Consider the following 23653-nt stretch of genomic DNA (forward strand, 5'->3'; position numbering starts at 1 on the left):
CCTGAGACAGCACTGTCCAAACCACTATCTCATGAACAAATAAAAAATACTAACCTAATTTCAAAAAGCTTATCAAAAATAAAATTACAACTATATGGTAAATGGAAAAGCCCTGGGGAGCGAACTATTGGTAATTGGAAAAGCCCTGAGGAAAACTGACATACAGAGAGATCTGGGTGTTCAGGTCCATTGTACCCCAAAGGTGGCAATGAATATCAATGGAGCGGTCAGGAAGGCATACAGCATGCTTTCCTTCATTGGCGGAGTATTGCATACAAGGGCTGGCAGACCATGAGGGTAGTGAAGTCAGGGATAGGTTTACAAGGTCGCGAGAGGACACCGACAATCAGGATGTTGATTTGAAATGTGTGTACTTCAATGCCAGGAGCATCTGGAATAAGGTGAACTTGCAGCATGGGTTGATACCTGTTATTTCAGTGTTGTGGCCATTTCAGAAACATGGCTAGAGGAGGGACAGGAATGGTTGTTGCAGATTCTGGGATTTAGATGTTTCAGCAAGAACAGAGAAGATGGTAAAAGAGGCGGGGGTTTGGCATTGTTAATCAAGGGTAGTATTACATCACCTGAGATAACGTTTGAGGACTCATCTACTGAGGTAGTTTGTGCTGAAGTTCGGAACAGGAAAGGAGAGGTCACCCTGTTGGGAGTTTTCTATAGGCCTCCGAATTGTTCCAGGGATGAAGAGGATAGCAAAGGTGATTCTCAATTGGAGCGAGAGTAACAGGATAGTTTTTATGGGGCACTTTAACTTCCCCAATACTGACTGGAAATATGATAGTTCAAGTAGTTTAGATGGGTCAGTTTTTTTTCCAAGATGTGCAGGAGGGTTTTCTGACACAGTATGTAGACAGGCCAACAAGGGGCGATGCCATATTGGATTTGGTACTGGTGTTAGATTTGGAGATAGGTGAGCACTTTGTGATAGTGAACATAATTCGATTATGTTTACAACAGCAATGGGCAGGGATAAGTTTATAGGTAAAAACAATGACTGCAGATGCTGGAAACCAGGTTCTGGATTAGTGGTGCTGGAAGAGCACAGCAGTTCAGGCAGCATCCGAGGAGCAGGAAAATCAACGGTTCCGGCAGGAGCCCTTCATCAGGAATGAGGCTGGGAGCCTCCGGGGTGGAGAGATAAATGGGTGGGGGCTGGGCTGCAGAGAAGATAGCTAAGAGTGCAAATAGGTGGATGGAGGTGGGGATGAAGATGATAGGTCGGAGGGTGGAGCAGATACGTGGGAAGGAAGATTGGCAGGTAGGACAGGTCATGAGGATGGTGCTCAACTGGCAGGTTGGAACTGGGGTAAGGTGGGGAGAGGGGAGATGAGCAAACTGGTGAAGTCCACATTGATATCCCGGGGTTGAAGAGTTCCGAGGCGGAAGATGAGACGTTCTTCCTCCAGGCAGTCGGGCGGTGAGGGAGTAGTGGTGTAGGAGGCCTAGGACCTGCATGTCCTCGGCAGAGTGGGAGGAGGAGTTGGAATGTTTGGCCATGGGGTGGTGGGGTTAATTGGTGCAGGTGTCCTGGACATGTTCCCTAGAGGGCTCTGTGAGAAGGCATCCAGTCTCTCCAATGTAAAGGAGACCGCACTGGGAGCAACAGATACAATAAATGACATTTGTGGAAGTGCAGGTGAAACTTTGATGAATGTGGAAGGCTCCTCTGGGGCCTTGGATGGAAGTGAGAGGGGAGGTGTGGGCACCTGCAAGGAAAACCCTCAGGCCTTCTATAGGTATATCAGGAATAAAAGATTAGATTACTTGCAGTGTGGAAACAGGCCCTTCGGCCCAACAAGTCCGCACCGACCCGCCAAAGCGCAACCAACCCATTCCCATTACCCTACATTTACCCCTTCGCCTACCACTAAGGGCAATTTAGCATGGCCAATTCACCTAACCTGCACAGTTTTTTTTAGACTGTGGGAGGAAACCCACGCAGATACGGGGAGAATATGCAAACTCCATCCAGTCAGTCGCCTGAGGCGGGAATTGAACCCGGGTCTCTGGCGCTGTGAGGCAGCAGTGCTAACCACTGTGCCACCGTGCCATCCACCAAAAGAAATGACTAGAATAAGATTAGGGTCAATCAAAGATTGTAGAGGTAAGTTGTGTGTGGGATCTGAGGACGTAGGGAAAGCGCCTAATGAATACTGTTCGTCAGTATTCACATTGGAAAAGGGCAACGTTATTGAGAATAGGAAGATACAGGCTACAAGATTAGATGGGATTGAAGTTGACAAAGAGGAGGTTTTAGCAATTTTGGAAGATCTGAAAATATAAAAGACCCCGGGGCCGGATGGGATTTATCCTCAGATTCTCTGGGAAGCCAGGGAGGAGATTGCAGAGTCTTTGGCTTCAATCTTTATGTTATCATTATCGACAGGAGTAGTGCCAAAAGATTGGAGGATAGCAAATGTTGTTCCCTTGTTTAAGAAGGTGAGTCGGGAAAACCCTGGTAATTACAGGCCAGTGAGCCTTACTTCGGTTGTGGGTAAGGTGTTGAAAAAGGTTATAAGAGATAGGATTTATAATCATCTGGAAAGGAATAATTTGATTAGGGATAGTCAACACGGTTTTGTGAAGGGTAGGTCATGCCTCACAAACCTTATTGAGTTCTTCGAGAAGGTGACAAAACAGGTGGATGAAGGTAAGGCAGTTGATGTGGTGTATAGGGACTACAGTAAGGCTTTTGTTAAGGTTCTATACAGTAGGCTATTGCACAAAATAAGGAGTTTCGGAATTGAAGGTGATTTTGCGGTTTGGATCAGAAATTGGCTAACTGAATGAAGACAGAGAGTGGTGGTTGATGAGAAATGGTCATCCTGGAGCTCAGTTACCAGTGATGTGCCGCAAGGATCTGTTTTGGGGCCATTGCTGTTTGTCACTTTTATAAATGATCTGCACATGGGCGTAGAAGGATGGGTTAGTAAATTTGCAGATGACACTAAGGTAGGCAGAGTTATGGATAGTGCCAAAGGATATTGTGAGTTACAGAGACACATAGATAAGATACAGAGTTGGGCTGAGAGTAGCAAATGGAGTTTAATGTGGAAAAGTGTGAGGCTATTCACTTCGGAAGAAGTAACAGGAACGCAGAGTACTGGGCTAATGGTAAAATTCTTGGTAGTGTGGATGAACAGAGAGATCTCGGTGTCCAGGTGCATAAAAACTGGAAAGTTGCCACCCAGGTTGATAGGATTGTTAAGAAGGCTTATGGTGTGTTGGCGTTTAATTGTAGGGGAATTGAGTTTCGGAGCCATAAGGTCATGCTTCAGCTGTACAAGACACTGATAAGGCCACACTGGAGTATTGTGTGCAGTTTTGGTTACCGCATTATAGGAAGGATATGGAAGCTTTGGAAAGGGTTCAGAGATTTATTAGGATGTTGCCTGGTATGGAAGGAAGGTCTTATGAGGAAAGGCTGAGGGAACTGAGGCTGTTTTTGTTGGAGAGACGAAGGTTAAGAGGTGACTTAATTGAGACGTATAAGATCATCAGAGGATTAGACAGGGTGGACAGTAAAAGCCTTTTTCCTCAGATGGTGAAGGCTAACTCAAGGGGACTTAGCTTTAAATTGGGGGTGATAGATTTAGGACAGATATCGGGGTAGTTTCTTTACTCAGAGAGTAGTAGGGGTGTGCCTGCAACAGTTAAGGACATTTAAATGGGCATTGGACATACAATAGATAATAATGGAATGGTGTAGGTTAGGTGGGCATCACATTAATTTCACAGGTTGGCGCAACATTGAGGGCTGAAGGGCCTGTACTGCACTGTAACGTTCAATGTTATTCTGGATTAGTGGTCCTGGAAGAGCACAGCAGTTGCTCCTTGGATGCTGCCCGAACTGCTGTACTCTTCCAGCACCACTAATCCAGAATCTGGTTTCCAGCATCTGCAGTCATTGTTTTACCACGTTCAATGTTATGTCATGTTACAAAGTATAGGACTTTGGTTTGGCTACATTTGTAATACTGCGTACAGTTCTGGTCACCACATTACCAAAAGGATGTGGATGCTTTGGAAAGGGTGCAGAGGTGGTTCACCAGGATGTTGCCTGATAAGAAGGGCGCTAGCTCTGAAGAGAGGTTGAGTAGATTAGGATTATTTTCGTTAGAAAGACGAAGGTTGAGGGGGGCTTGATTGAGGTCTACAAAATCATGAGCGGTATATACAGGGTAGATAGCAAGAAGCTTTTTCCACAGAGTGCGGGACTCAATTATTAGGGGTCATGGGTTCAAGGAGAGAGGAGAAAAGTTTAAGGAAGATATGTGTGTAAAGGTCTTTACGCAGAGGATAGTGGAAGCCTGGAATGCATTGTTAGCGGAGGTGGTAGAGGCGTGCACGATAGACATTTGGATGGATACATGAATAGGAAAGGTTTGGAGGAATATGAGCCAGGAGCAGCAGTTGGGGCTAGTTTAGGTTAAGATTACATATTGCATGGACTGGTTGGACTGAAGGGTCTGTTGCCGTGCCGTATGACTATGGCTCTTCAACAAGCATACCTGTCATTTTTCTTTGAGTAAGAGGTATGTTGAAAGGCAGGGATGTTTTTCCCAATATAAGAGAGTGAAGATAGTTGACTTTCTTTGGCCAATTTGTGTTGACTAAGTACAAATGAATCCTCTTTTCCCTTCTGATATACAGTTTTCGCCACCAGCACACTCAGATTTGAATGGCATGAATTAAACAATAAAGCTAATTCCACTATGGCTCTCCATTATCGCTCAAAGTAAAAGTCCCAAATCTCTAAAGAAATTGCCCTGGTGGGAATTCTTCAATATGTTTAAAAAAAGTTAATTTGAGTTAATCTCATGAATAATGCCTTCTGTCAAAATGTTAGATAATTCTGTACAAGTAACTTATTTAACCATGCTGCCCCAAACAGCCTGGAATTCAAACCTAATGTCCAAAGTGAAGAGGATAACATGCTAATACGTTTCTCCATATTGAAATGGTCACATCAACTGCATTGACGAACAATAATTACCTGAGTTTCCTGACACTGGCATGAAACTAAGACAACAGATGCTGGTAATGTGCAGAGGTAACGGCGATTGGCACACTTGCCTTCATCAGTCAGAGCACTGAGTACAGGAGTTGGGACATCATGTTACAGATGTACAAAACACTGCTCAGGCCACTTTTGGAGTATTGTGTACAATATGATTGCCCTGAAGGAAGTTACTTAACTGTAAAGGGTGCAAGAAAGATTTATCAGGATGTTACTGAAATCGGAGGATTTCAGTTATAAGGAGAGGCTGGATAGACTGGGACATTTTTCTCTGAAGGGTAGGAGGCTGAGGGGTGACCTTGCAGAGATTTATAAAATAATAAGAAGGCAAGTTCAGTATCAAGTTATTAGTGGCTGTTGTCTCAATGATTTAGAAGTCTTTGGATAGACTATCAAGGTAAGTTAACTGGGACCGTCTGCATGTGTATCCTGTGCCATGTCGGAACTCTGGGAGATTTATGCAGGAAATGGATGATCATGGACAATGCACAAAGTGGAATCCTCTAAGTTCGTAGCTCTCACGAGCTATTTTTCAGTTTTGAATACCAACGAGGATAGCAACTCATTAGAGAAATGCTGCAGAATCAAAACCCTGTCAAATTAACAAAATTAAACAACAGGAATTTTGACTGCACACTAGGTATGTCCTGTACACAAAAAGCAGGACAAATTCAACCTGGCCAATTACCGCCCAATCAGTCTACTGGGAAGGGGTAAACTGATGGAAGGGGTCATCAATAGTGCTATCAGGCAGCACCTGCTCAGCAACACCCTGCTCAGTGACGCCCAGATTTGGTTTCACCAGGGTCACTCAGCTCCTGAACGTATTACAGCCTTGGTTCAAACACAGACAAAAGAACTGGATGTAAGTTTGCTCGCTGAGCTGCAAAGTTCATTTTCAGACATTTCTATACAAGGTAACATCATCAGTGAGCCTCCTGTGAAATGCTGGTGTTATGTCTCGCTTTCCATTGATGTGTTTAGATTTCCTTGGGTTGGTAATGTCATTTTCTGTGTTGCTGATGTCATTTCCTATTTTTTTCTCAGAGGGTGGTAAATGAGGTCCTCCGAGAGTTGGAATGCCATGCTTCTAGGAATTCTTGGGTGTGTCTCTGTTTGGCTTGTCCTAGGATGAATGTCCCAGTCAAAGTGGTGTTCTTCCTCACCTGTATGTAAAGATACTAGTGATAGTGGGTCATGCCTTTCTGTGGCTAGTTGATGTTCATGTATCCTGGTGGCTAGTTTTATGTCAGTTTGCCCAATGTAGTATTTACTACAGTTCTTGCAAGGTATTTTGCAAATGATATTAGTTTTGCCTGTTGTCTGTATAGGGACTTTTAAGTTCACTACCTGCTGTTTTAGTGTGTTGGTGGGTTTGTGGGCTACCATGATTCCAAGAGGTCTGAGTAGTCTGGCAGTCATTTCCAAGTTGTCTTTGATGTACGGGAGAGTGTCGAGGGTTTCTGGGCACATTCTTGTCTGCTTGTTTGGGTTTGATGCTGAGAAATCGGTCAAATGTGTTCACTGGGTACCCACTCTTTTTGAATATACTCTATAGGTGACTTTCCTCTGTTCTTCGTAGTTCCTCTGAGATGCAGTGTATGGTGCCTTGTTGAAATAATGAAATAACTGCAGAAATTCACCAAAGACCCTTAGACAGCACCTTTCAAACCCACAACCACGTCAATCTAGAAGGACAATGGCAACAGGCACTTGGGAACACCACCACCTGCAAGTTCCCCTCCAAGCCACTTACCACCCTGACTTGGAAATATACCGCCCTTCCTTCACAGTCCTTGGGTCAAACTCCTGGAATTCCCTCCCTACCAGCATTGTGGGTCAACCTACAGCAAGTAGACTGCAGCGATTCAAGAAGGCAGCTCACCAACATCTTCTCAAGGGCAAATAAGGATAGGCTATCAATGCTGGCCAGACAGCAACACCCAAGTCCCAGAAATGAATTTTAAAAAAGAGGAATTAAAGAGTAGTAATATAGTAGACAGAGGGGACTTGACAACTAGGGGCTCAGAAAATATGTAACTGCAAAGATGTAGAATGATTAGCAAATTTGCTGGCAAATATCAATGGTAACAAAATACAGTTAAAATATTAATATTAAATATGCTACTTATATGGATTGGAAAATGTATAGTGCAAAGAGCATAGAAGAAGAAGAGTATCAGGTATGTGTATGATACCTTTCTCAATCCACAAGGAAGCAATGTTGGATCTAGTCCTCAGAAGTGTGGCAAATGGTATTTGTAAAAGTAAGCCAATAATTATTAATAATAATAAATAATAAGCAACATTTTGAAAGTAATTCTATACAAGGGTCATTCTGAGAAAAGCTTGTCTATGGAATGCTATATGAATAACCATTTACTATGGGGTAATTTGATGTGACAGAGTATGGCCAACAAAAGGCTAAGGATGTGCCAATGAGCTGAGAAGTGGCAGATAAAGTTTAATTCAGATAAATGCGAGGTGCTGCATTTTGGGAAAGCAAATCTTAACAGGACTTATACACTTAATGGTAAAGTCCTAGGGAGTGTTGCTGAACAAAGAGACCTTGGAGTGCAGGTTCATAGCGCCTTAAAAGTGGAGTTGCAGGTAGATAGGATAGTGAAGAAGGCGTTTGGTATGCTTTCCTTTATTGGTCAGAGTATTGAGTACAGGAGTTGGGAGGTCATGTTGCAGCTGAACAGGACATTGGTTAAACCACTGTTGGAATATTGCGTGCAATTCTGGTCTCCTTCTTATCGGAAAGATGTTGTGAAACTTGAAAGGGTTCAGAAAAAATTTACAAAGATGTTGCCAGGGTTGGAGGATCTGAGGTACAGGGAGAGGCTGAACAGGCTGGGGCTGTTTTCCCTGGAGCATTGGAGGCTGAGGGGTGACCTTATAGAGGTTTACAAAATTATGAGAGGCATGGATAGGATAAATAGACAAAGTCCTTTCCCTGGGGTCAGGGAGTCCAGAACTAGACAGCATAGGTTTAGGGTGAGAGGGGAAAGATATAAAAGAGACATAAGGGGCAATTGTTTCACGCAGAGGGTGGTACGTGTATGGAATGAGCTGCCACAGGATGTGGTGGAGGCTGGTACAATTGCAATATTTAAGAGGCATTTGGATAAGTATATGAATAGGAAGGGTTTGGAGGGATATGGTCCAGGGCCTGGCAGGTGGGACTAGATTGGGTTGGGATATCTGGTCGGCATGGACGGGTTGGACCGAAGGGTCTGTTTCCATGCTGTACATCTCTATGACTGACCTCCCTAGCATTAAAAAAGAAGGGATAACGATCTTTAACTTAAAATATGTCAACACAAGTCATCAATTATCAGACTGCTTTGCATAAAGAATACTTGTTGAAATAATTGTTGGACATCTGGGAAGAGTGATGCCAAATATTATAACGGGCTGGTTATACAGCACATGAAAATTCATTCAATTTCACTGATTTGTCTAATAATTATTTGAGTGCATTATGAAGTTTTTGTTTACATAATGAAAAGGGAATCTGTTAATAGTATATTCACTGTTAAGATATATGGGTAAAGGGCATTGTTTATTTAAATACTTTGACCACTACTAAAGATAGACTATTGAAACACTGGATTGGGAAGTAGGAATCAAACATCTTTTGTGTTACGTTTTATGAATAAATCAATTATTAAGGGAGTATTAGATCTAGGTTTCATACTTCACCAATTGGCTTGGAATCAGAGCACAGCCCTATGTACCCAAAGATCAGCCTCCTCAGTCATGTGACAGAAACTCAGTGCTAGGAGTTCTGAGGAAATGCTGCAGTACTGGAGTGTCTGTACTGACAGAGTGCTGCACCATCGCAGAGACAATACTGAGGAAATGCTACATTGACAGAGCTTCAGGACTGAGAGGGGTAGTAGACTCCAGTGATCCATCCTTATTCTCTGGGGCAGGGGTTAAAATTTCACTGTGACAGATGATGAAATTTCAAGTAAAAGTTAGCTGAATGGCAACTATGCAGCCAATGCTGATTCGTGTAGATATCCATCTCATTCACTGATGCACTTCTCGGAAGGAAATCTGCCATCCTCACCTGGTCATATATGTGACTCCAGGTACACAGCAATGTGGTTGACTCTTAACTGCTCTCTGAAATGGCCCTAGCAAGCCAATAAGTTCAAGTCTCAATCAGAGATGTACAAAAATTCCAGTCAGCGATGCCCACATCTCATGAACGAAATTTTAAAAATACTTGCATGGGTAATATGGAGGATGCTGCACTGGTGAAGGGCCAGTTTTGAGAGTATGGTGCATTCGCAGAGGCACAGTACTGAAGGAATGCAGTACCTGAGGTTCAGTCCTGAGAGAGTGATGTACTGTCTTTGGGGTAGGACTGATGGGAATATCAGCTATCACTCTCCTTAATAATTGATCCATTCACAAAATATAGCACAAAAGTTAGTACTGAAAGAGGGAAGTGGAGGAACAATCAAGAAAAACATTCCAATCTCAAGTCAGGTGACAATTGCAGCAGTATACAATTGCAGAGACTACGAAAGGGCACTCTTAGCTACCTTCTCCCCAGCCCCATCCCCTCCCATTTATGTCTCCACTCCGGAGGCTCCCGGCCTCATTCCTGATGAAGGGCTTTTGCCCGAAACGTCGATTTTCCTGCTCCTTGGATGCTGCCTGACCTGCTGTGCTTTTCCAGCACCACTCTAATCTTGACTCTGATCTCCAGCATCTGCAGTCCTCACTTTCGCCTGGAGGATTCTATTGTCTGGGGAACAGAGACTTTAATAGCTACAACCAATGGTTTTATTTGGTACTAGGATCTGGACATAATGAAGTGGTATAAAAAGTTCTAGAATAAGAAGGATAGTTACTGGAACCAACAATTTAGAAAGGAATAAAATTTACAGTCTACAAAGAAAGCTTCACGTATAAGATAGCGTAATTTAAGGTGTGTACTTGAAATTGCAAGAGAAAAAATAAATAAAGTAATATTGAAAAAGGAAATATCAGTATTTCAGTTAGTTAATCATAACTAAAAGCAAATAAAAAGCAGCAGGAAGAGGATTTGTATGATGGATGTCCCAAAGTGGCTGCAGGTGAATGTGTGAGGATGGAACTAGACAGATGAGTGTGATAAACATGACAACAGGTTTTCCGACAGAAGTAGACACAAGCAGCAGGAGCAGTAGCACAGTGGGAGGAATCCAGAGCTGCTTACTGAGCCACCGTGCAGTCCACTGAGCCAATGCAGCAGTGACCAAATATTCTACTGAATACAAAAAACAAAATGGTTAAATAAGGATATGGAACGAAAGCTAAATCTATTACTGTGTGATGGATTACTCTGGAGTCTTTTATAGATAACTGAACTGTAAACAGATAGATGAGCTGATATAAAGACGATTTCTAAAAATGTCATTTAGGGAGGTGAGCTTCTCTAGCTGGGCAAGTATTTTTTGCCCTTTCCTAATTGCTGCTGAGAAGATGGAAGTGAACTGTCTTCTTGAACTACTGCAGTCCATTTTATGAAGGTGCACCCACAATTCTGTCAACGAGGAAGTTCCAGGATTTTGACCCAGTGACAGTGAAAGAACGGTGAAACATTTCCAAGTCAGGCTAGCGAGTGGGCAGCATGATGACTCAATTGGCAGCATAGTGGCTCAGTGAACAGCACTGAGCCATCATGCTGCCCACACAGCACCAGGGTCTCATGTTTGATTCCACTCCTGGGCAACTGTGTGTGGAGTTTGCACATTTTCCCTGTGTCTGCATGAGTTTCCTGTTCTGATTAAGTAATTCCAGTTTCCTTCCACAGTCCAAAAATGTGCAAGCTAGATGGATTAGCCACGAGAAATGCAGAGTTAGAATGCGGGTGTGAGTCTGGATGAGATGCTCTTTGGAAGGTCGGTGTGAACTCAATAAAGTGAATGGCCTGCTTCCACACTGTAGGGATTCTCTTCCCAATGAGTGGCTAGGAAGGAATTTTTCAGGTGTTGATATTCCTTTATATCTGCTGCCCTTGTCATTCTAGATGGTAGTGGGTTTTGAAGGTTATGTCTAAGCAGCCTCGGTGAATTTCTGCAGTGTATCTTGTAGATTTCACGCACTGCTACGACTGAGCATCAGTGGTGGAGGCAGTGAATGTAGATGCGTTACCTACTAAGCAGGCTGCTTGCTTTGTACTTATTTGTGTCAAATGTAGCCTTAATGTCAAGGGCTGTCACTCTCACCAGTACACCAGAGTTCAGCTCTTTTGACCATGTTTGAACCAAGGTTGTAATGAGATCAGGAGTGGAGTGACTTAAAAAGAACTCAAACTAAGCATCAGTGATTAAGCTATTGCTAAGAAAGTGATGCTTAATGGGATTGTTGATAACATCTTTCATTACTTTACTGATGATTTAGAGCAGAAAGTGAGGACTGCAGATGCTGGAGATCAGAGCTGAAAATGTGTTGCTGGAAAAGCGCAGTAGGTCAGCCCTCCTGAAGAAGGGCTTATGCCCGAAACGTCGATTCTCCTGTTCCTTGGATGCTGCCTGACCTGCTGCACTTTTCCAGCAACACATTTTCAGTGATGATCTAGAGCAGGCTGCTAGGCGACAATTGGATTGGATTTGACCTTTTTGTGTAGAAGACATGCCCAGGCAATTTTCCACATTGTCAAGTAAATATCAGTGTAGCTGTACTATTACAGCTTGGTTAGGGTCGTGGCAAGTTGTGCAGCACAAGTCTTCACTGTATTGGAGCTGCACAAGATATTGATAAAGCCACATTGGGAGGTCAGTGTATCATTCTGATAACCCTGCTACAGGAAGAATGTTACTAAATTGGAAAGGGTGCAACAAAGATTTAAAAGGATGTTACCGAGACTGAAAAGTTTGAGTTATAGGGAGAGGATGGATAGGTTGGTACTTTTTCTCCCTGGTGCGTACGAGGCTTCGGAGTCATAAAGTCAGAGAGGTGTACAGCACGGAAACAGACCCTTCTGTCCAACTTGTCCATGCCCACTAGATATCCTAAATTAATTTAGTCTCATTTGCCTGCACTTGGCCCAGATCCTTCTAAAACCTTCCTGTTCATATATTCGTCCAGATGCTTTTTAAATGTTATAATTATGCCAGCCTCTATCACTTCCTCTGGCAGCTCATTCCATATGTGCACCACCCTCTGTGCGAAAAAGTTGCCCCACAGATCCTCCTTTTAAATCCTTCCCCTTTCACCTTAAACCTATGCTGTCTAGTTTGGTGTCCCCCACTCTGGGAAAAAAAATCTTTGGCTATTCACCATATCCATTGCCCCTCTTGATTTTTTAAACTTCTATAAGGTCACCGCTCAGCCTCTGACGCTCCATGCAAAAGAGCCTCAGCCTCTTCAGTCTCTCCCGACAGCTCAAAGCGTCCAACCCTGACAACAGCCTTTTTAAATCTTTTGTGAACCATTTCAAGTTTTGTAACATCCTTCCTATATCAGACAGAGCAGAATTGAATACAGTATTCCAAAAGTAGCCCAACCAATGTCCTGCACAGCTGCAACATGACCTCCCACTCCTATACTCAATGCACTGACCAATGAAGGCAAACAGACCAAATGCTTTCTTTATTATCCTATCAACCTGTGACTACCCTTTCAAGGAGCTATGAACCAGCACTCCAAGGTCTTTGTTCAGCAAAATTCCTCAAGATTTTACCATAAAATATGGAAGTCCTGCCCTGATCTCCTTTCCAAACTGCAGCACCCTCAATCTAAATTAAATTTCATGTGCCAAACCTCAGCCCATTGGTCCATCTAATTAAGGTCTAGTTGTACTTTGAGGTAACCTTCTTTGCTGTCCACTAACCTCCAATTTGGTGTCATCTGTAAATTTACAAACCGTACCTCCTATGTTCACATCCAAATCATTTATATACATGGACCCAGCACCGATCCTTGCGCTATACTGATGGTCACAAGCCTCCAGTCTGAAAAGCAATTTTCCATCACCCTCTGTCTCCCATCTTCGAGCCAGTTTTGTATCCAAATGACTAGTCTCTCTGTATTCCATGAGATCTAACCTTGCTAACCAGTCTGCCATGAGGAACATTGGTGAATACCTTACTAAAGTCCATACAGATCACGTCCACCACTCTGCCTTCATCAATCCTTTTTGTTACTTTTTCAAAAAACTCAATCAAGTTAATGAGACACAATTTCCCACACACAAAGCCAAGTTGACTATCCTGAATACATGTACATCCTATCCCGTCCAACAAGGTTCAGCGGTCTACAGTCCCCTGGTTTCTCCTTACCGCCTTCCTTAATTAGTGGCACTCCGTTAGCCAACCTCCAGTCTACCTTAGTGGTACATTCCACTCCCAAACATCTCAGATGTTCACCTATTTCAAACAATGTGCTTTTCCCCACTCTGTCATCCAGACAGCCCACCGCCACACTGCCTCCATTCCCCGTTTCACTGCACTAACCCCTGTCAAAAAACCCCTGAAATAAAGACAAGAGTCCTTCTTGTCCTCACGTACCACCCCACCAGTCTCCGCATCCAATTCAAACCCATCACCAAAAACATCTTCCCGAGCCCACCCCTCTCCACCTTCCACAAGGACCGTTCCCTTCACTAATCCTTGCTTCGCGGCACTCTCTCCACCAACCATGCCCCCCGCTCCCCGAACTCCCAGGTCTCTTTCCCTGCAACTGGAAAAGATGCAAAACCTGCTGACACACCACCCCCTTCGCTTCCATCCAGGGCCCCAAACAGTCCTTCCATGTGAGACAGAGGTTTGCCTGCCTCTCCTCCAACCTAATTTATTATATCTGGTGCTCCCGATATGGTGGTGAGACCAAACGTAAAGATTAGATTCCCTATAGTGTGGAAACAGGCCCTTCGGCCCAACCAGTCCACACCGACCCTCTGAAGAGTAACCCATCCAGACCCATTTCCCTCTGACTAATACACCTAGCACTATGGGCAACTTAGCATAGCCAATTCACCTGACCAGCACATCTTTGGACTGTGGGAGGAAACTGGAGCACCCGGAGGAAACCCACGCAGACACGGGGAGAATGTGCAAGCTCCACACAGACAGTCTGCCTGAGGCTGGAATCGAATCCGGGACCCTGGTGCTGTGAGGCAACAGTGCTAACCACTGAGCCACCATGCCACCTTACTAAGGGAACATTTCGCCAAGCATCTCAGCTGAGCCTGACCTCCCAGTCACTGGCAATCTTAATTTCCTTCCCAGTCCCTTTCCGACATGACCATCCTTGGCCTCCTCCTTTGCTAAAATGAATCAAACCGCAAATTGGAGGAACAACACCTCATCTTCTGCCTGGCAGCTTACAGCCCGGAGGACTCAACACTGAGTTCTCCAATTTCAAATAATCTCCCTGCCCATCACTATCTCCCTTCTCAGTCCCTTCCCTTCCTCTCATCGACCCTTCCTTGTAGACGCCAACTGGATTCATTCCTCCCATCAACCAACTAGGTCGTACCCTCTACCTGTCTCCACCTATCCCCACATCACTACCCTGCCCCCACCACTCCCTTTATCTGCATTTGCGCAACCCCCCCCCCCCACCTCTCACCCACCCACCCCCAGTCCTGAAGAAGTATTACATGTGAAATGTTGACTTTATCATGTGCTGGGGACTTATTCACCTTTATGCATTTTAAGACATCCAGCACCTCTTTCTCTGTAATATGGACATTTTTCAAGATGTTGCTACTTATTTCCCAAGTTCTCTATCTTCCATATCTTCTCCACAGTATACACTGATGCAAAATGGGCGGCACGGTGGCACAGTGGTTAGCACTGCTGCCTCACAGCGCCAGAGACCCGGGTTCAATTCCCGCCTCAGGCGACTGACTGTGTGGAGTTTGCACGTTCTCCCCGTGTCTGCGTGGGTTTCCTCCGGGTGCTCCGGTTTCCTCCCACAGTCACAAAGATGTGCAGGGTCAGGTGAATTGGCCATACTAAATTGCCCATTGTGTTAGGTAAGGGGTAAATGTAGGGGTATGGGTGGGTTTCGCTTCGGCGGGTCGGTGTGGACTTGTTGGGCCGAAGGGCCTGTTTCCACACTGTAATCTAATCTAATCTAATCTAATCTAAAATGCTCATTTAGTATCTCTTCCTTCTCCTGCGGTTCCACACATAGATGGCCATGCTGATCTTGAAGGGGCCCTATTCTCTCCCTAGTTCCTCTTTTGTCCTTAATGTATTTGTAAAAACCCTTTGGAATTCCCTATCAGGTGACTTTATAAAGGTTTACATAATCATGAAGAACACAGATATGGTGAATAGCCAAGGTCTTTTCTCCAAAACGAGTCCAAAACTAGATGGCATAGGTGTAAAGTGAGACAGGAAAGATTTAAAAGGGACCTGAGAGGCAATGTTTTCACATAGATAGGTGGTCCGTATATGGAACGAACTGCCAGACGAAGTGGTAGTTATAACATTTAAAAGATATTTGAACAGGTACATGGATAGATTTAGCAGGATATGAGCCAAATGCAAACAAATGGGACTAATTCAGTTTCGGAAACCAGGCCGGCATGGATGAGTTGGGCCGAATGGTCTGTTTTCATGCTATATGACTCTATTATTCTATGTTGTCACGATGTATACACTCCAGTATCTATAAATCAAATTTTCTGAAGTTTGGCATTTGTGACGTTGAGGACTCTGAAATGAGAATTAAACTCAACAATAACAGTTCTAATGACCTAAAGACACAATAATAATGTAAGTGACAATAGAAGTGTGGAGTCTTGACAATTTGTCCAGCACTGGCCTATAATTAAATCAAGAATGAACTGAAATTGAGAATCAACATCGTGAAAATACTCGAGATCTGAAATATAAACAGATAATATTTGAAGTACCCAGCATTTTTCGAAAGAGAAATAAGAAGTAGGCTGTGTTCTGTGTAGTTCAAGAGAATGAAGTGAAAAAAATGGGCAATCTAAATAAAAAGAGTAACACTGAGGAAACAACTATACAATTGGAGGGAAATTGAAACAAATAGGAAGATACTTAACTGGAAATGCAAATATCAATGAAATAAGAAGAAAACCATCAAATGTTTTTTTTAAAGACAACTGGACAATAACAGTGACAACTTACATTTATATCATGCCTTAAAGTTGTAAAACAATTCATGCCACTTCAAAATATAACTGTCAATTGTGCACCAATGGGATTCAGACAGTCTTCAGGAGGTTAAAGTGATGGTGGTAAGGGTGGGGTGCTGAAAGGAGGAGCAGATCATGGAAGGATTTGAACACATTTTAAATGTGAGGAATTCCTGAACTGGGAGCCAATGAATAACAGTGAGGTAAGGGATAATGATACTTTGTGGAAGTTAGGATAGAGGCAGCAGACCACTGGACAACATCACGTCAGTGCAAAAGGAAATGGCTTAAAACTTGTTTCAATAAGATGCTACATAGAAGGCATTTGATAAAGATAGTTGTTTTTCAATCTGGAGAGGAAATGAGTAATGATGAATCCCATGGATCAAAGTTAGGATTGATACACATAAATGATTTGTATTAACATATGTAATATAACAGCAATGTTTGCAAAACACAAAAACCTAAGTGTGATTACCTGGAAGAAAACTCTCGTGGCCCTAGAATTGCGGATAGAGAAACAAACACAAATATTCAAGATGTTTAAGTGAACATCATGTAGATGTCACAAACTCTCGTGCCAGAGCTCAGTGTCTCAGAGGGAAGATGCATATTTTAGCAAGAGGAGGTGATGGTCTAGTGGCATTATCACTAGACTGTTAATCCGTAGAGGTCAGGTAATGGGGACACCCTCTGGGAAAATTAAGAATGGGCAATAAGTGGGCGGCACGGTGGCACAGTGGTTAGCACTGCTGCCTCACAGCGCCAGAGTCCCGGGTTCAATTCCCGCCTCAGGCGACTGACTGTGTGGAGTTTGCACGTTCTCCCCGTGTCTGCGTGGGTTTCCTCTGGGTGCTCCGGTTTCCTCCCACCATCCAAAGATGTGCAGGTCAGGTGAATTGACCATACTAAATTGCCTGTAGTGTTAGGTAAGGGTGGGTTTCGCTTCGGCGGGTCGGTGTGGACTTGTTGGGCCGAAGGGCCTGTTTCCACACTGTAATCTAATCTAATCTAATCTAATCTAAAAAAAAAAGTGCTGTCCTAGCCAGTTATGCCCTCATCCCGGGAATGAATAAATAAAAAAAAGTAGAGGATTGTCAGCATGTGAAATGAAAAGGAGTGGAGACACCCGAGTAAGAGAATTTAAAGGAAACTTTGATAGATCTATGGTGGTGTCGCTGATTGAAGGGGAATACCAGTCGCATTGCAGAATATTTTTCACTTCTATACTTTCCTACATTCTATGCTTTATATACTTACAGCCGTATACCCTGCACCACTTCATCAATGGATCCAGTTGGAGTTCCAGAGTGACATAGACTGGAATGTATTGGGTGCAGTGTCCGAGGAGGATTGCGCCGTCGTGCAGAAGGAACTGGGTAGGACAGAGAGGAAACACTAGGTTCCAACAGATGGTTTGCTCGAAAATGGTTTGAAGAGATGATGCTTGAACGTGGTCGCAGAACAGGTCTCTCATCTTGATCCCTGCAATCAAATTCATCATAACCAATTCAAGAATCCCTCTGTCACCTCTTTGAAGTACTCCTGATCCCCCTTACCCCATGAATCAACCCCAACTTATCCAACTCTGCCTCACTCCTGCTTCAGTGACAATAACCTAAAACCATATTTCTCAGTAATGTATTAGTTTTGAGATATGTGTGTGGAATTACTGTCCATGAACATATGATCAGAACTGACTCTGCAACTCAATATTAACCTTGTCCCGCTCTGAAATAAAAACAAAACATTTTGATTAAGTATGTACTTTTCATTTGAAAATTTAGTTTAATTAACATTTACTTCAAACTTACATGGTACAGTCCATCCAGAAGTTGCCACTGCTTATAGCTGTATTTTGAGTTCTAGATAGTAAAACAAATAAAATAAATGCTACAAGAATGTAAAGTATGTTGCAAAATATAAACACCTACTTTGACACTTAAATCAAAAGAGATGATTCTCAACCTTGTCTATATTTGGGCTATCTCCTGCACTTGTCCACTGCACATGTAATAGATCAGCTATAACACAGTAAATACAATTTATGCTTTCAAAATCAGATGCTACATGATTTTCTTACTTATGCTAATTTATACAGTAAAAATTATAAGGTCTAGTTACATAAAAATTACTTGTATTCTCTCAAATATAGACAACTGAGCAGTGATCTAATTATCATACTTAAAACTATTATGAATTCAGAGGCTAGGAAACCCACAGCGAGTAATTCACCACCCAACTCCCCAAAGCCTGCCTAATTGTCCAAGGGACAAGTCAGGAACATGACAGCATTCTTCATTCTTACATGGATGAGTGCTGCTCAAAAAATAAATCTGGGATTATGAATCTACTGATGACCATGAAATCATTGTCGATTGTCGGAAAAATCCATCTAGTTCACTAATGTCCTAGAGAGAAGGAAATCTGCCATCCTCACTGGTTCGGCTTACATGTGACTCCAGACCCACAGCAATGTCGTTGACTCTCAATTGCCCTCTTACATGGCCAGGCAAATTATTTAGTTGTACCAATTGCTACCATGTCTATCTACAGCAGATGGACTGCAACAGTTCAAGAAGGCAGCTTACCATCACCTTCTCAAAGGTAACTAGGGATGGGCAATAAACGCTGGCCAGCTGGTGATGCTCACATCCCACAAACTAATAAATATAAAAAACTCAAGAAGCTTTACTACAGTTCAGAGCAACCTGCTTGGTTAGCAGCACATCCATCGACATCCACCACCTAAGTAGCAGCAGTGGAGACCATTAACAAGGTGAACTAAAGAAGTTCATTAAAATTCCTTAGAAAGCACCTTGCAAACCTATAGCCATTTCCATTGAGATAGATAAGGGCATTCCAAGCCACTCATCACCCTGACTCAAAATGTATTGTTGTTCCTTCAGCATCAGAGTCAAAATCCTGGAACTCCCTCCCGTAGAGCACTGTGGCTCTACTTGCAGCACATGGGGTGCAGCAGTTCAAAAAGGTAGCTCATCACTACCTTCTTAAGGTTAACCAGGGATAAGTAATAAATATTGGTCTAGTCGGTGACACCCACACCCCATAAATGACTAAAAATAATCAATAGTGTAGGTACAGAGAAATGTTTTTTCTGCTGTGTGGTATACAAAACAAAGATCAACCATCTTGAAATTTGAATCAAGGAACAGAAGATTGAAACAGGTGAAGGCCATTTGGCTATCCGAGCCTGCTCTGCCATTGATCACGATCATGGCTGATCATTCATCTCGATAGCCTAATCCTGTTTTCTTCCCATAACCTTTGATTCCACTTGCCCCATGTGCTATATCTAGCCGCCTCTTGAATACACTCAATGTTTTGGCATCAACTATTTCCTGTGGTAATGAATTCCACAGGCTCACCACTTTTTGGGTGAAGAAATGTCTCTTCATCTCTGTCCTAAATGGTCCACCAATAATCCTCAGACTGTGACCCCTGGTTCTGGATGCACCCACCATGGGGAACATACTCACTGCATTTACCCTGTCTGGTCCTCTTAGAATTTATAAGTCTCTATGAGATCACCCACTTACTTGTCTGAACTCCAGAGAAAACAATCCTAGTCTAGTCACTCTCTCCTCATACATCAGTTCCGCCATCCCCGGAATCAGCCTGGTAAACCTTTGCTGCATTCCCTCAAGAGCAAGAGCATCCTTCTTTAGAAAAGGAGACCAAAACTACACATGATATTCTACATGTGGCCTCACTAAGGTCCTGTACAACTGCAACACATCCTTGTTCCTGTACTCAAAACCTCTTGCAATAAAAGCCAACACATTTGCCTTCTTTATGGCCTACTGCATCTGCATGCTTACTTTCAGTAACTGGTGCACAAGGACACCCAGGTCCTGATGCAACTTCCCTCTCCCAATTCAGGTAGTAATCTGCCTTCTTGTTTTTGCTTCCAAAGTGAATAACTTTGCACATATCCAAATTATAGTGCATCTAGCATTGATGTGCCTACTCACCAAACCTGTCTAAATCATGCTGAAGGATCTCTGCATCCTCGTCACAGTTCACCTTCCCACCCAACTTAGTATCATCTGCAAACTTTGAGATGTTACATTTTGTTCCCTCACCCAAATCATTAATATATTGAGAATGGCTGGAGTCTGAGCACCGATCCCTGTGGCATCCCACTAGTTACTGCCTGACAATTTGAAAAGGACCCATTAATTCCTACTGTTTGTTTCCTCTCTGCCAACAGTTTTCTATCCATCTCAATATACTTTCCCCAATCCCTTTCACTTTAATCTTGCAAAATAATCTGTTATGCGAGACTCTGTCAAACACATTCTGAAAGAAATAGCACATCAACTGGCTCCCCCTTGTCAACTCTACTAGTTACATCGTCATTGAATTCCAACAGATTTGTCAAGCATGATTTCCCCTTCATAAATCTATGCTGACTTGGTCTGATTCTGCCACTGCTTTCTAATTGCTCCGCTATAAAGCCCTTGATAATGGATTCGAGAATTTTCCCCACTACCGATGTTACATTTCCTGGTTTATAATTTCCTGGTTTCTCTCTATCTCCCTTTTTGAATATTGGAGTAAGATTGGCTACCCTCCAATCTGCAAGGACTCTTACAGAGTCTACAGAATCCTGGAAGATGACCTACAATGCATCAACTATTTCTAGAGTCACTTCCTTAAGTACTCTGGGATGTAGATTACAGACTTGGGGATTTATCCACCTTCAATCGCCTCAATTTTCACAGCACCATTTCTCTACTAATATTAACCTCCCTCAGTTCTTCCCTCTCACTCAACTTGCATTCTCCACAACATTTCTGTACAGATATCAGCTTGACCACAGATTAATATAAGGGTCTGAATGGTCGATTCTTAGGCTTCTGGGATTAACCAACATTCCTGTGAAAAAAATTTCAAAATTGAATTCTGGATCTTCTAAGTGCATATCCACAGTGGGAGTTGTAATTATGAATGTTTTATCAATCTTACCTGAAGAGGTGAGTCATACAGTCATACTCATATAGCACGGTAACAGACCCTTCTGTCCAGCCAGTCCATGCCAAACATAATCCCAAAGTAAACTAATTCCAACTGCCCACATCCCTCCAAACCTTTCCTATTCACGTATCCACCCAATTGTCTTTTAAAGGTCCCTTCACATTTGAATAATAAAAAATAAGTTACCATTAAGCTTCTGTTTTGGGACGGGCCTTATGCTATTGGGAATCCTCTGCTTGGGTACTGCATGAATCTCTAGCACAACCAGGATTTAGATTGGGGGCTGCACTAGCGTAGCAATTGAAGAATGTAATTCAAATCCCAAAACTACAATTTCTATTTAGAACTGATCGCCTTCATACTAAGATTTTATAATAGATGGTTGCAGACATGAGGAATTCGTTGGTTTTGATTTTCCATAATTCTCAAGTTTATGCAGCCTTGGATGACAGTCCTTGTGGAGTTTGTATGTTCTCTCCGTGTCTATGTGGGTTTCCTCCGATTGCTCGGTTTTCCTTCTACAGTCTAAAGATGTGCGGTGGATTGGCCATGCTAAATTTATCTGTGGTGTCTAGGATGTGCAGACTAGGTGGGTTAGTCATGATAAATGTGGTGTGATGGGGATAGATTGGGATTCTGGCTCTGGGTGGGAGGCTCCCAGTGAGTCGGTGGGGACTTGGTGGGCTGCATTGTCGGGATTCCATAATTCTATGTACAGATCTTATAGATTAGAAGGTAGCCAGTGCAAACATAGTTTTGAAGAAAGGTAGAAGAGAGAAAACAGGTGAGGTTATCCTGTGATCAGGAGCAGTGTAAATATTAGAAGCTATTAGTGATGTGAACAAGTCGTAAGGTGCATAGACAGAGTCAAAGCAAATTTCTGAAAAAGTAATTCTTGTTAACTGGATATGAATTGACTTCTTAATATTGAGTTAGAAATTAGTGTATTGTTGTCACATGTACCGAGGTACAGTGAAATGTGCTCTACAGAGAGCTCATACCATACAAAGTGCATCAAGGTAGCACAACAGAGTGCACAATACAGTTACAGCCAAAGAGAAGCTGCAGAGATCAACATTAACATTAGAGATGTTTGTTCAAAAGTCTGATAACAGCAGAGAAGAAACTGTTTTTGAAACTGTTCATACATGTATTCAAACCTTTTTATCTTCTGCCCAACAGAAGAAGATGGAACAGGGTGTGAAGGGTCTTTGATGATTTTGCAGCAAGAAGTGTAGATGGATGGAAGGTTGACTTGTTAATGGAAGCCCCTCCACCAACCACCGTCCGCACCCGGCACCTTCCCTTGCTGCCGCACAAAGTGTAAAAGCTGTGTCCACAACTCCCTTCTCACCTCCGTCGAAGGTCCTCAAGGATTGTTTCAAATCTGGGGGAGATTTTCCTACACATCCACCCACTGAGTGGGCGGCATGGTGGCACAGTAGTTAGCACTGCTGCCTCACAGTGCCGGAGACCCGGGTTCAATTCCTGCCTTAGGCGACTGACTGTGTGGAGTTTGCACATTCTCCCCGTGTCTGCGTGGATTTCCTCCGGGTGCTCCGGTTTCCTCCCACAGTCCAAAGATGTGCAGGTCAGGTGAATTGGCCATGCTAAATTGCCCGTAGTGTTAGGTAAGGGGTAAATGTAGGGGTATGGGTGGGTTGCGCTTCGGCGGGTCGGTGTGGACTTGTTGGGCCGAAGGGCCTGTTTCCACACTGTAATGTAATGTAATGTAATCTAATCTAATCACTTCATCTACTGAATCCATTGCTCTTGATGTAGTGTCCTCTACATTGGAGAGACAGAACGCCAACTCGCAGAGTGGTTCTGGCAACATCTCTGGGAAGCATGACCAAACAACCACTGTGGCCAACCACTTCAACTCCCCTCTCACTCTCAAGTCCTGGGCCTCCTCCACCACCAAGTCAAACCCACCCACCAACTGGAGGAAATACGCCTCATTTTCTGCTGAGGGACCTTCAACCACACATCATCAACATCGATTTCACCAGTTTCCAAGCCTCCCCTCCCCCCCACCTCATCCCAGATCCAAACCTCCAACATGGCTCTGCCCTCTTGAACTGTCCTACCAGTGCATTTTTCTTCCCACCTTTCCGTACCACCGTCGCCACTGACCTATCACAATCCCCTCCCAGCTGGACCTAATTTTCCCCCTCGCCTTCCCACCTACTTTTCCCCCTCGCCCCACACCCCCAACCTCCATTTATCTCTCAGCCACCTTACCCCTCCACACTCTTGATGAAGGGCTTATGCTCAAAAAATCAATTCTCCTGCTCCTTGGATTCTGCCTGACCTGCTGTGCTTTTCCAGCACCACACTTTTCACCTCTGATTCTCCATTCTCTCCATAAGCCTGTACATCAAGGACCCCTTGTTTCTCAGTACTCCCTAAGGTCCAAATATTCAATGTCTGTATCCTTCCTTTATACGACCTCCCAAAATGCATCATCTCACACTTATTGGGATTAA

At 43.4% G+C, this 23653-nt stretch overlaps 1 protein-coding gene across 2 annotated transcripts in view; it reads right to left on the bottom strand.

Annotated features, from left to right (window-relative positions):
- The window catches only part of LOC122541738 (primary cilium assembly protein FAM149B1-like), a 204747-nt gene that overhangs the window by 59982 nt on the left and 121112 nt on the right, over nt 1-23653 (bottom strand). For both annotated transcript variants that reach the window (XM_043678630.2, XM_043678629.2), the window contains 2 exons: nt 17978-18028; nt 17424-17648 (listed from right to left, as the gene is read on the bottom strand). In XM_043678630.2, the coding sequence (XP_043534565.1) occupies nt 17424-17648; nt 17978-18028 (276 nt within the window). The remainder of the gene's footprint in view (nt 1-17423; nt 17649-17977; nt 18029-23653) is intronic.

The sequence above is a fragment of the Chiloscyllium plagiosum genome, unplaced genomic scaffold (genome assembly GCF_037043375.1).
Source record: "Chiloscyllium plagiosum isolate Xiang-an unplaced genomic scaffold, Cpla_swu_hap1 HiC_scaffold_43, whole genome shotgun sequence".
Taxonomy (NCBI): domain Eukaryota; kingdom Metazoa; phylum Chordata; class Chondrichthyes; order Orectolobiformes; family Hemiscylliidae; genus Chiloscyllium; species Chiloscyllium plagiosum.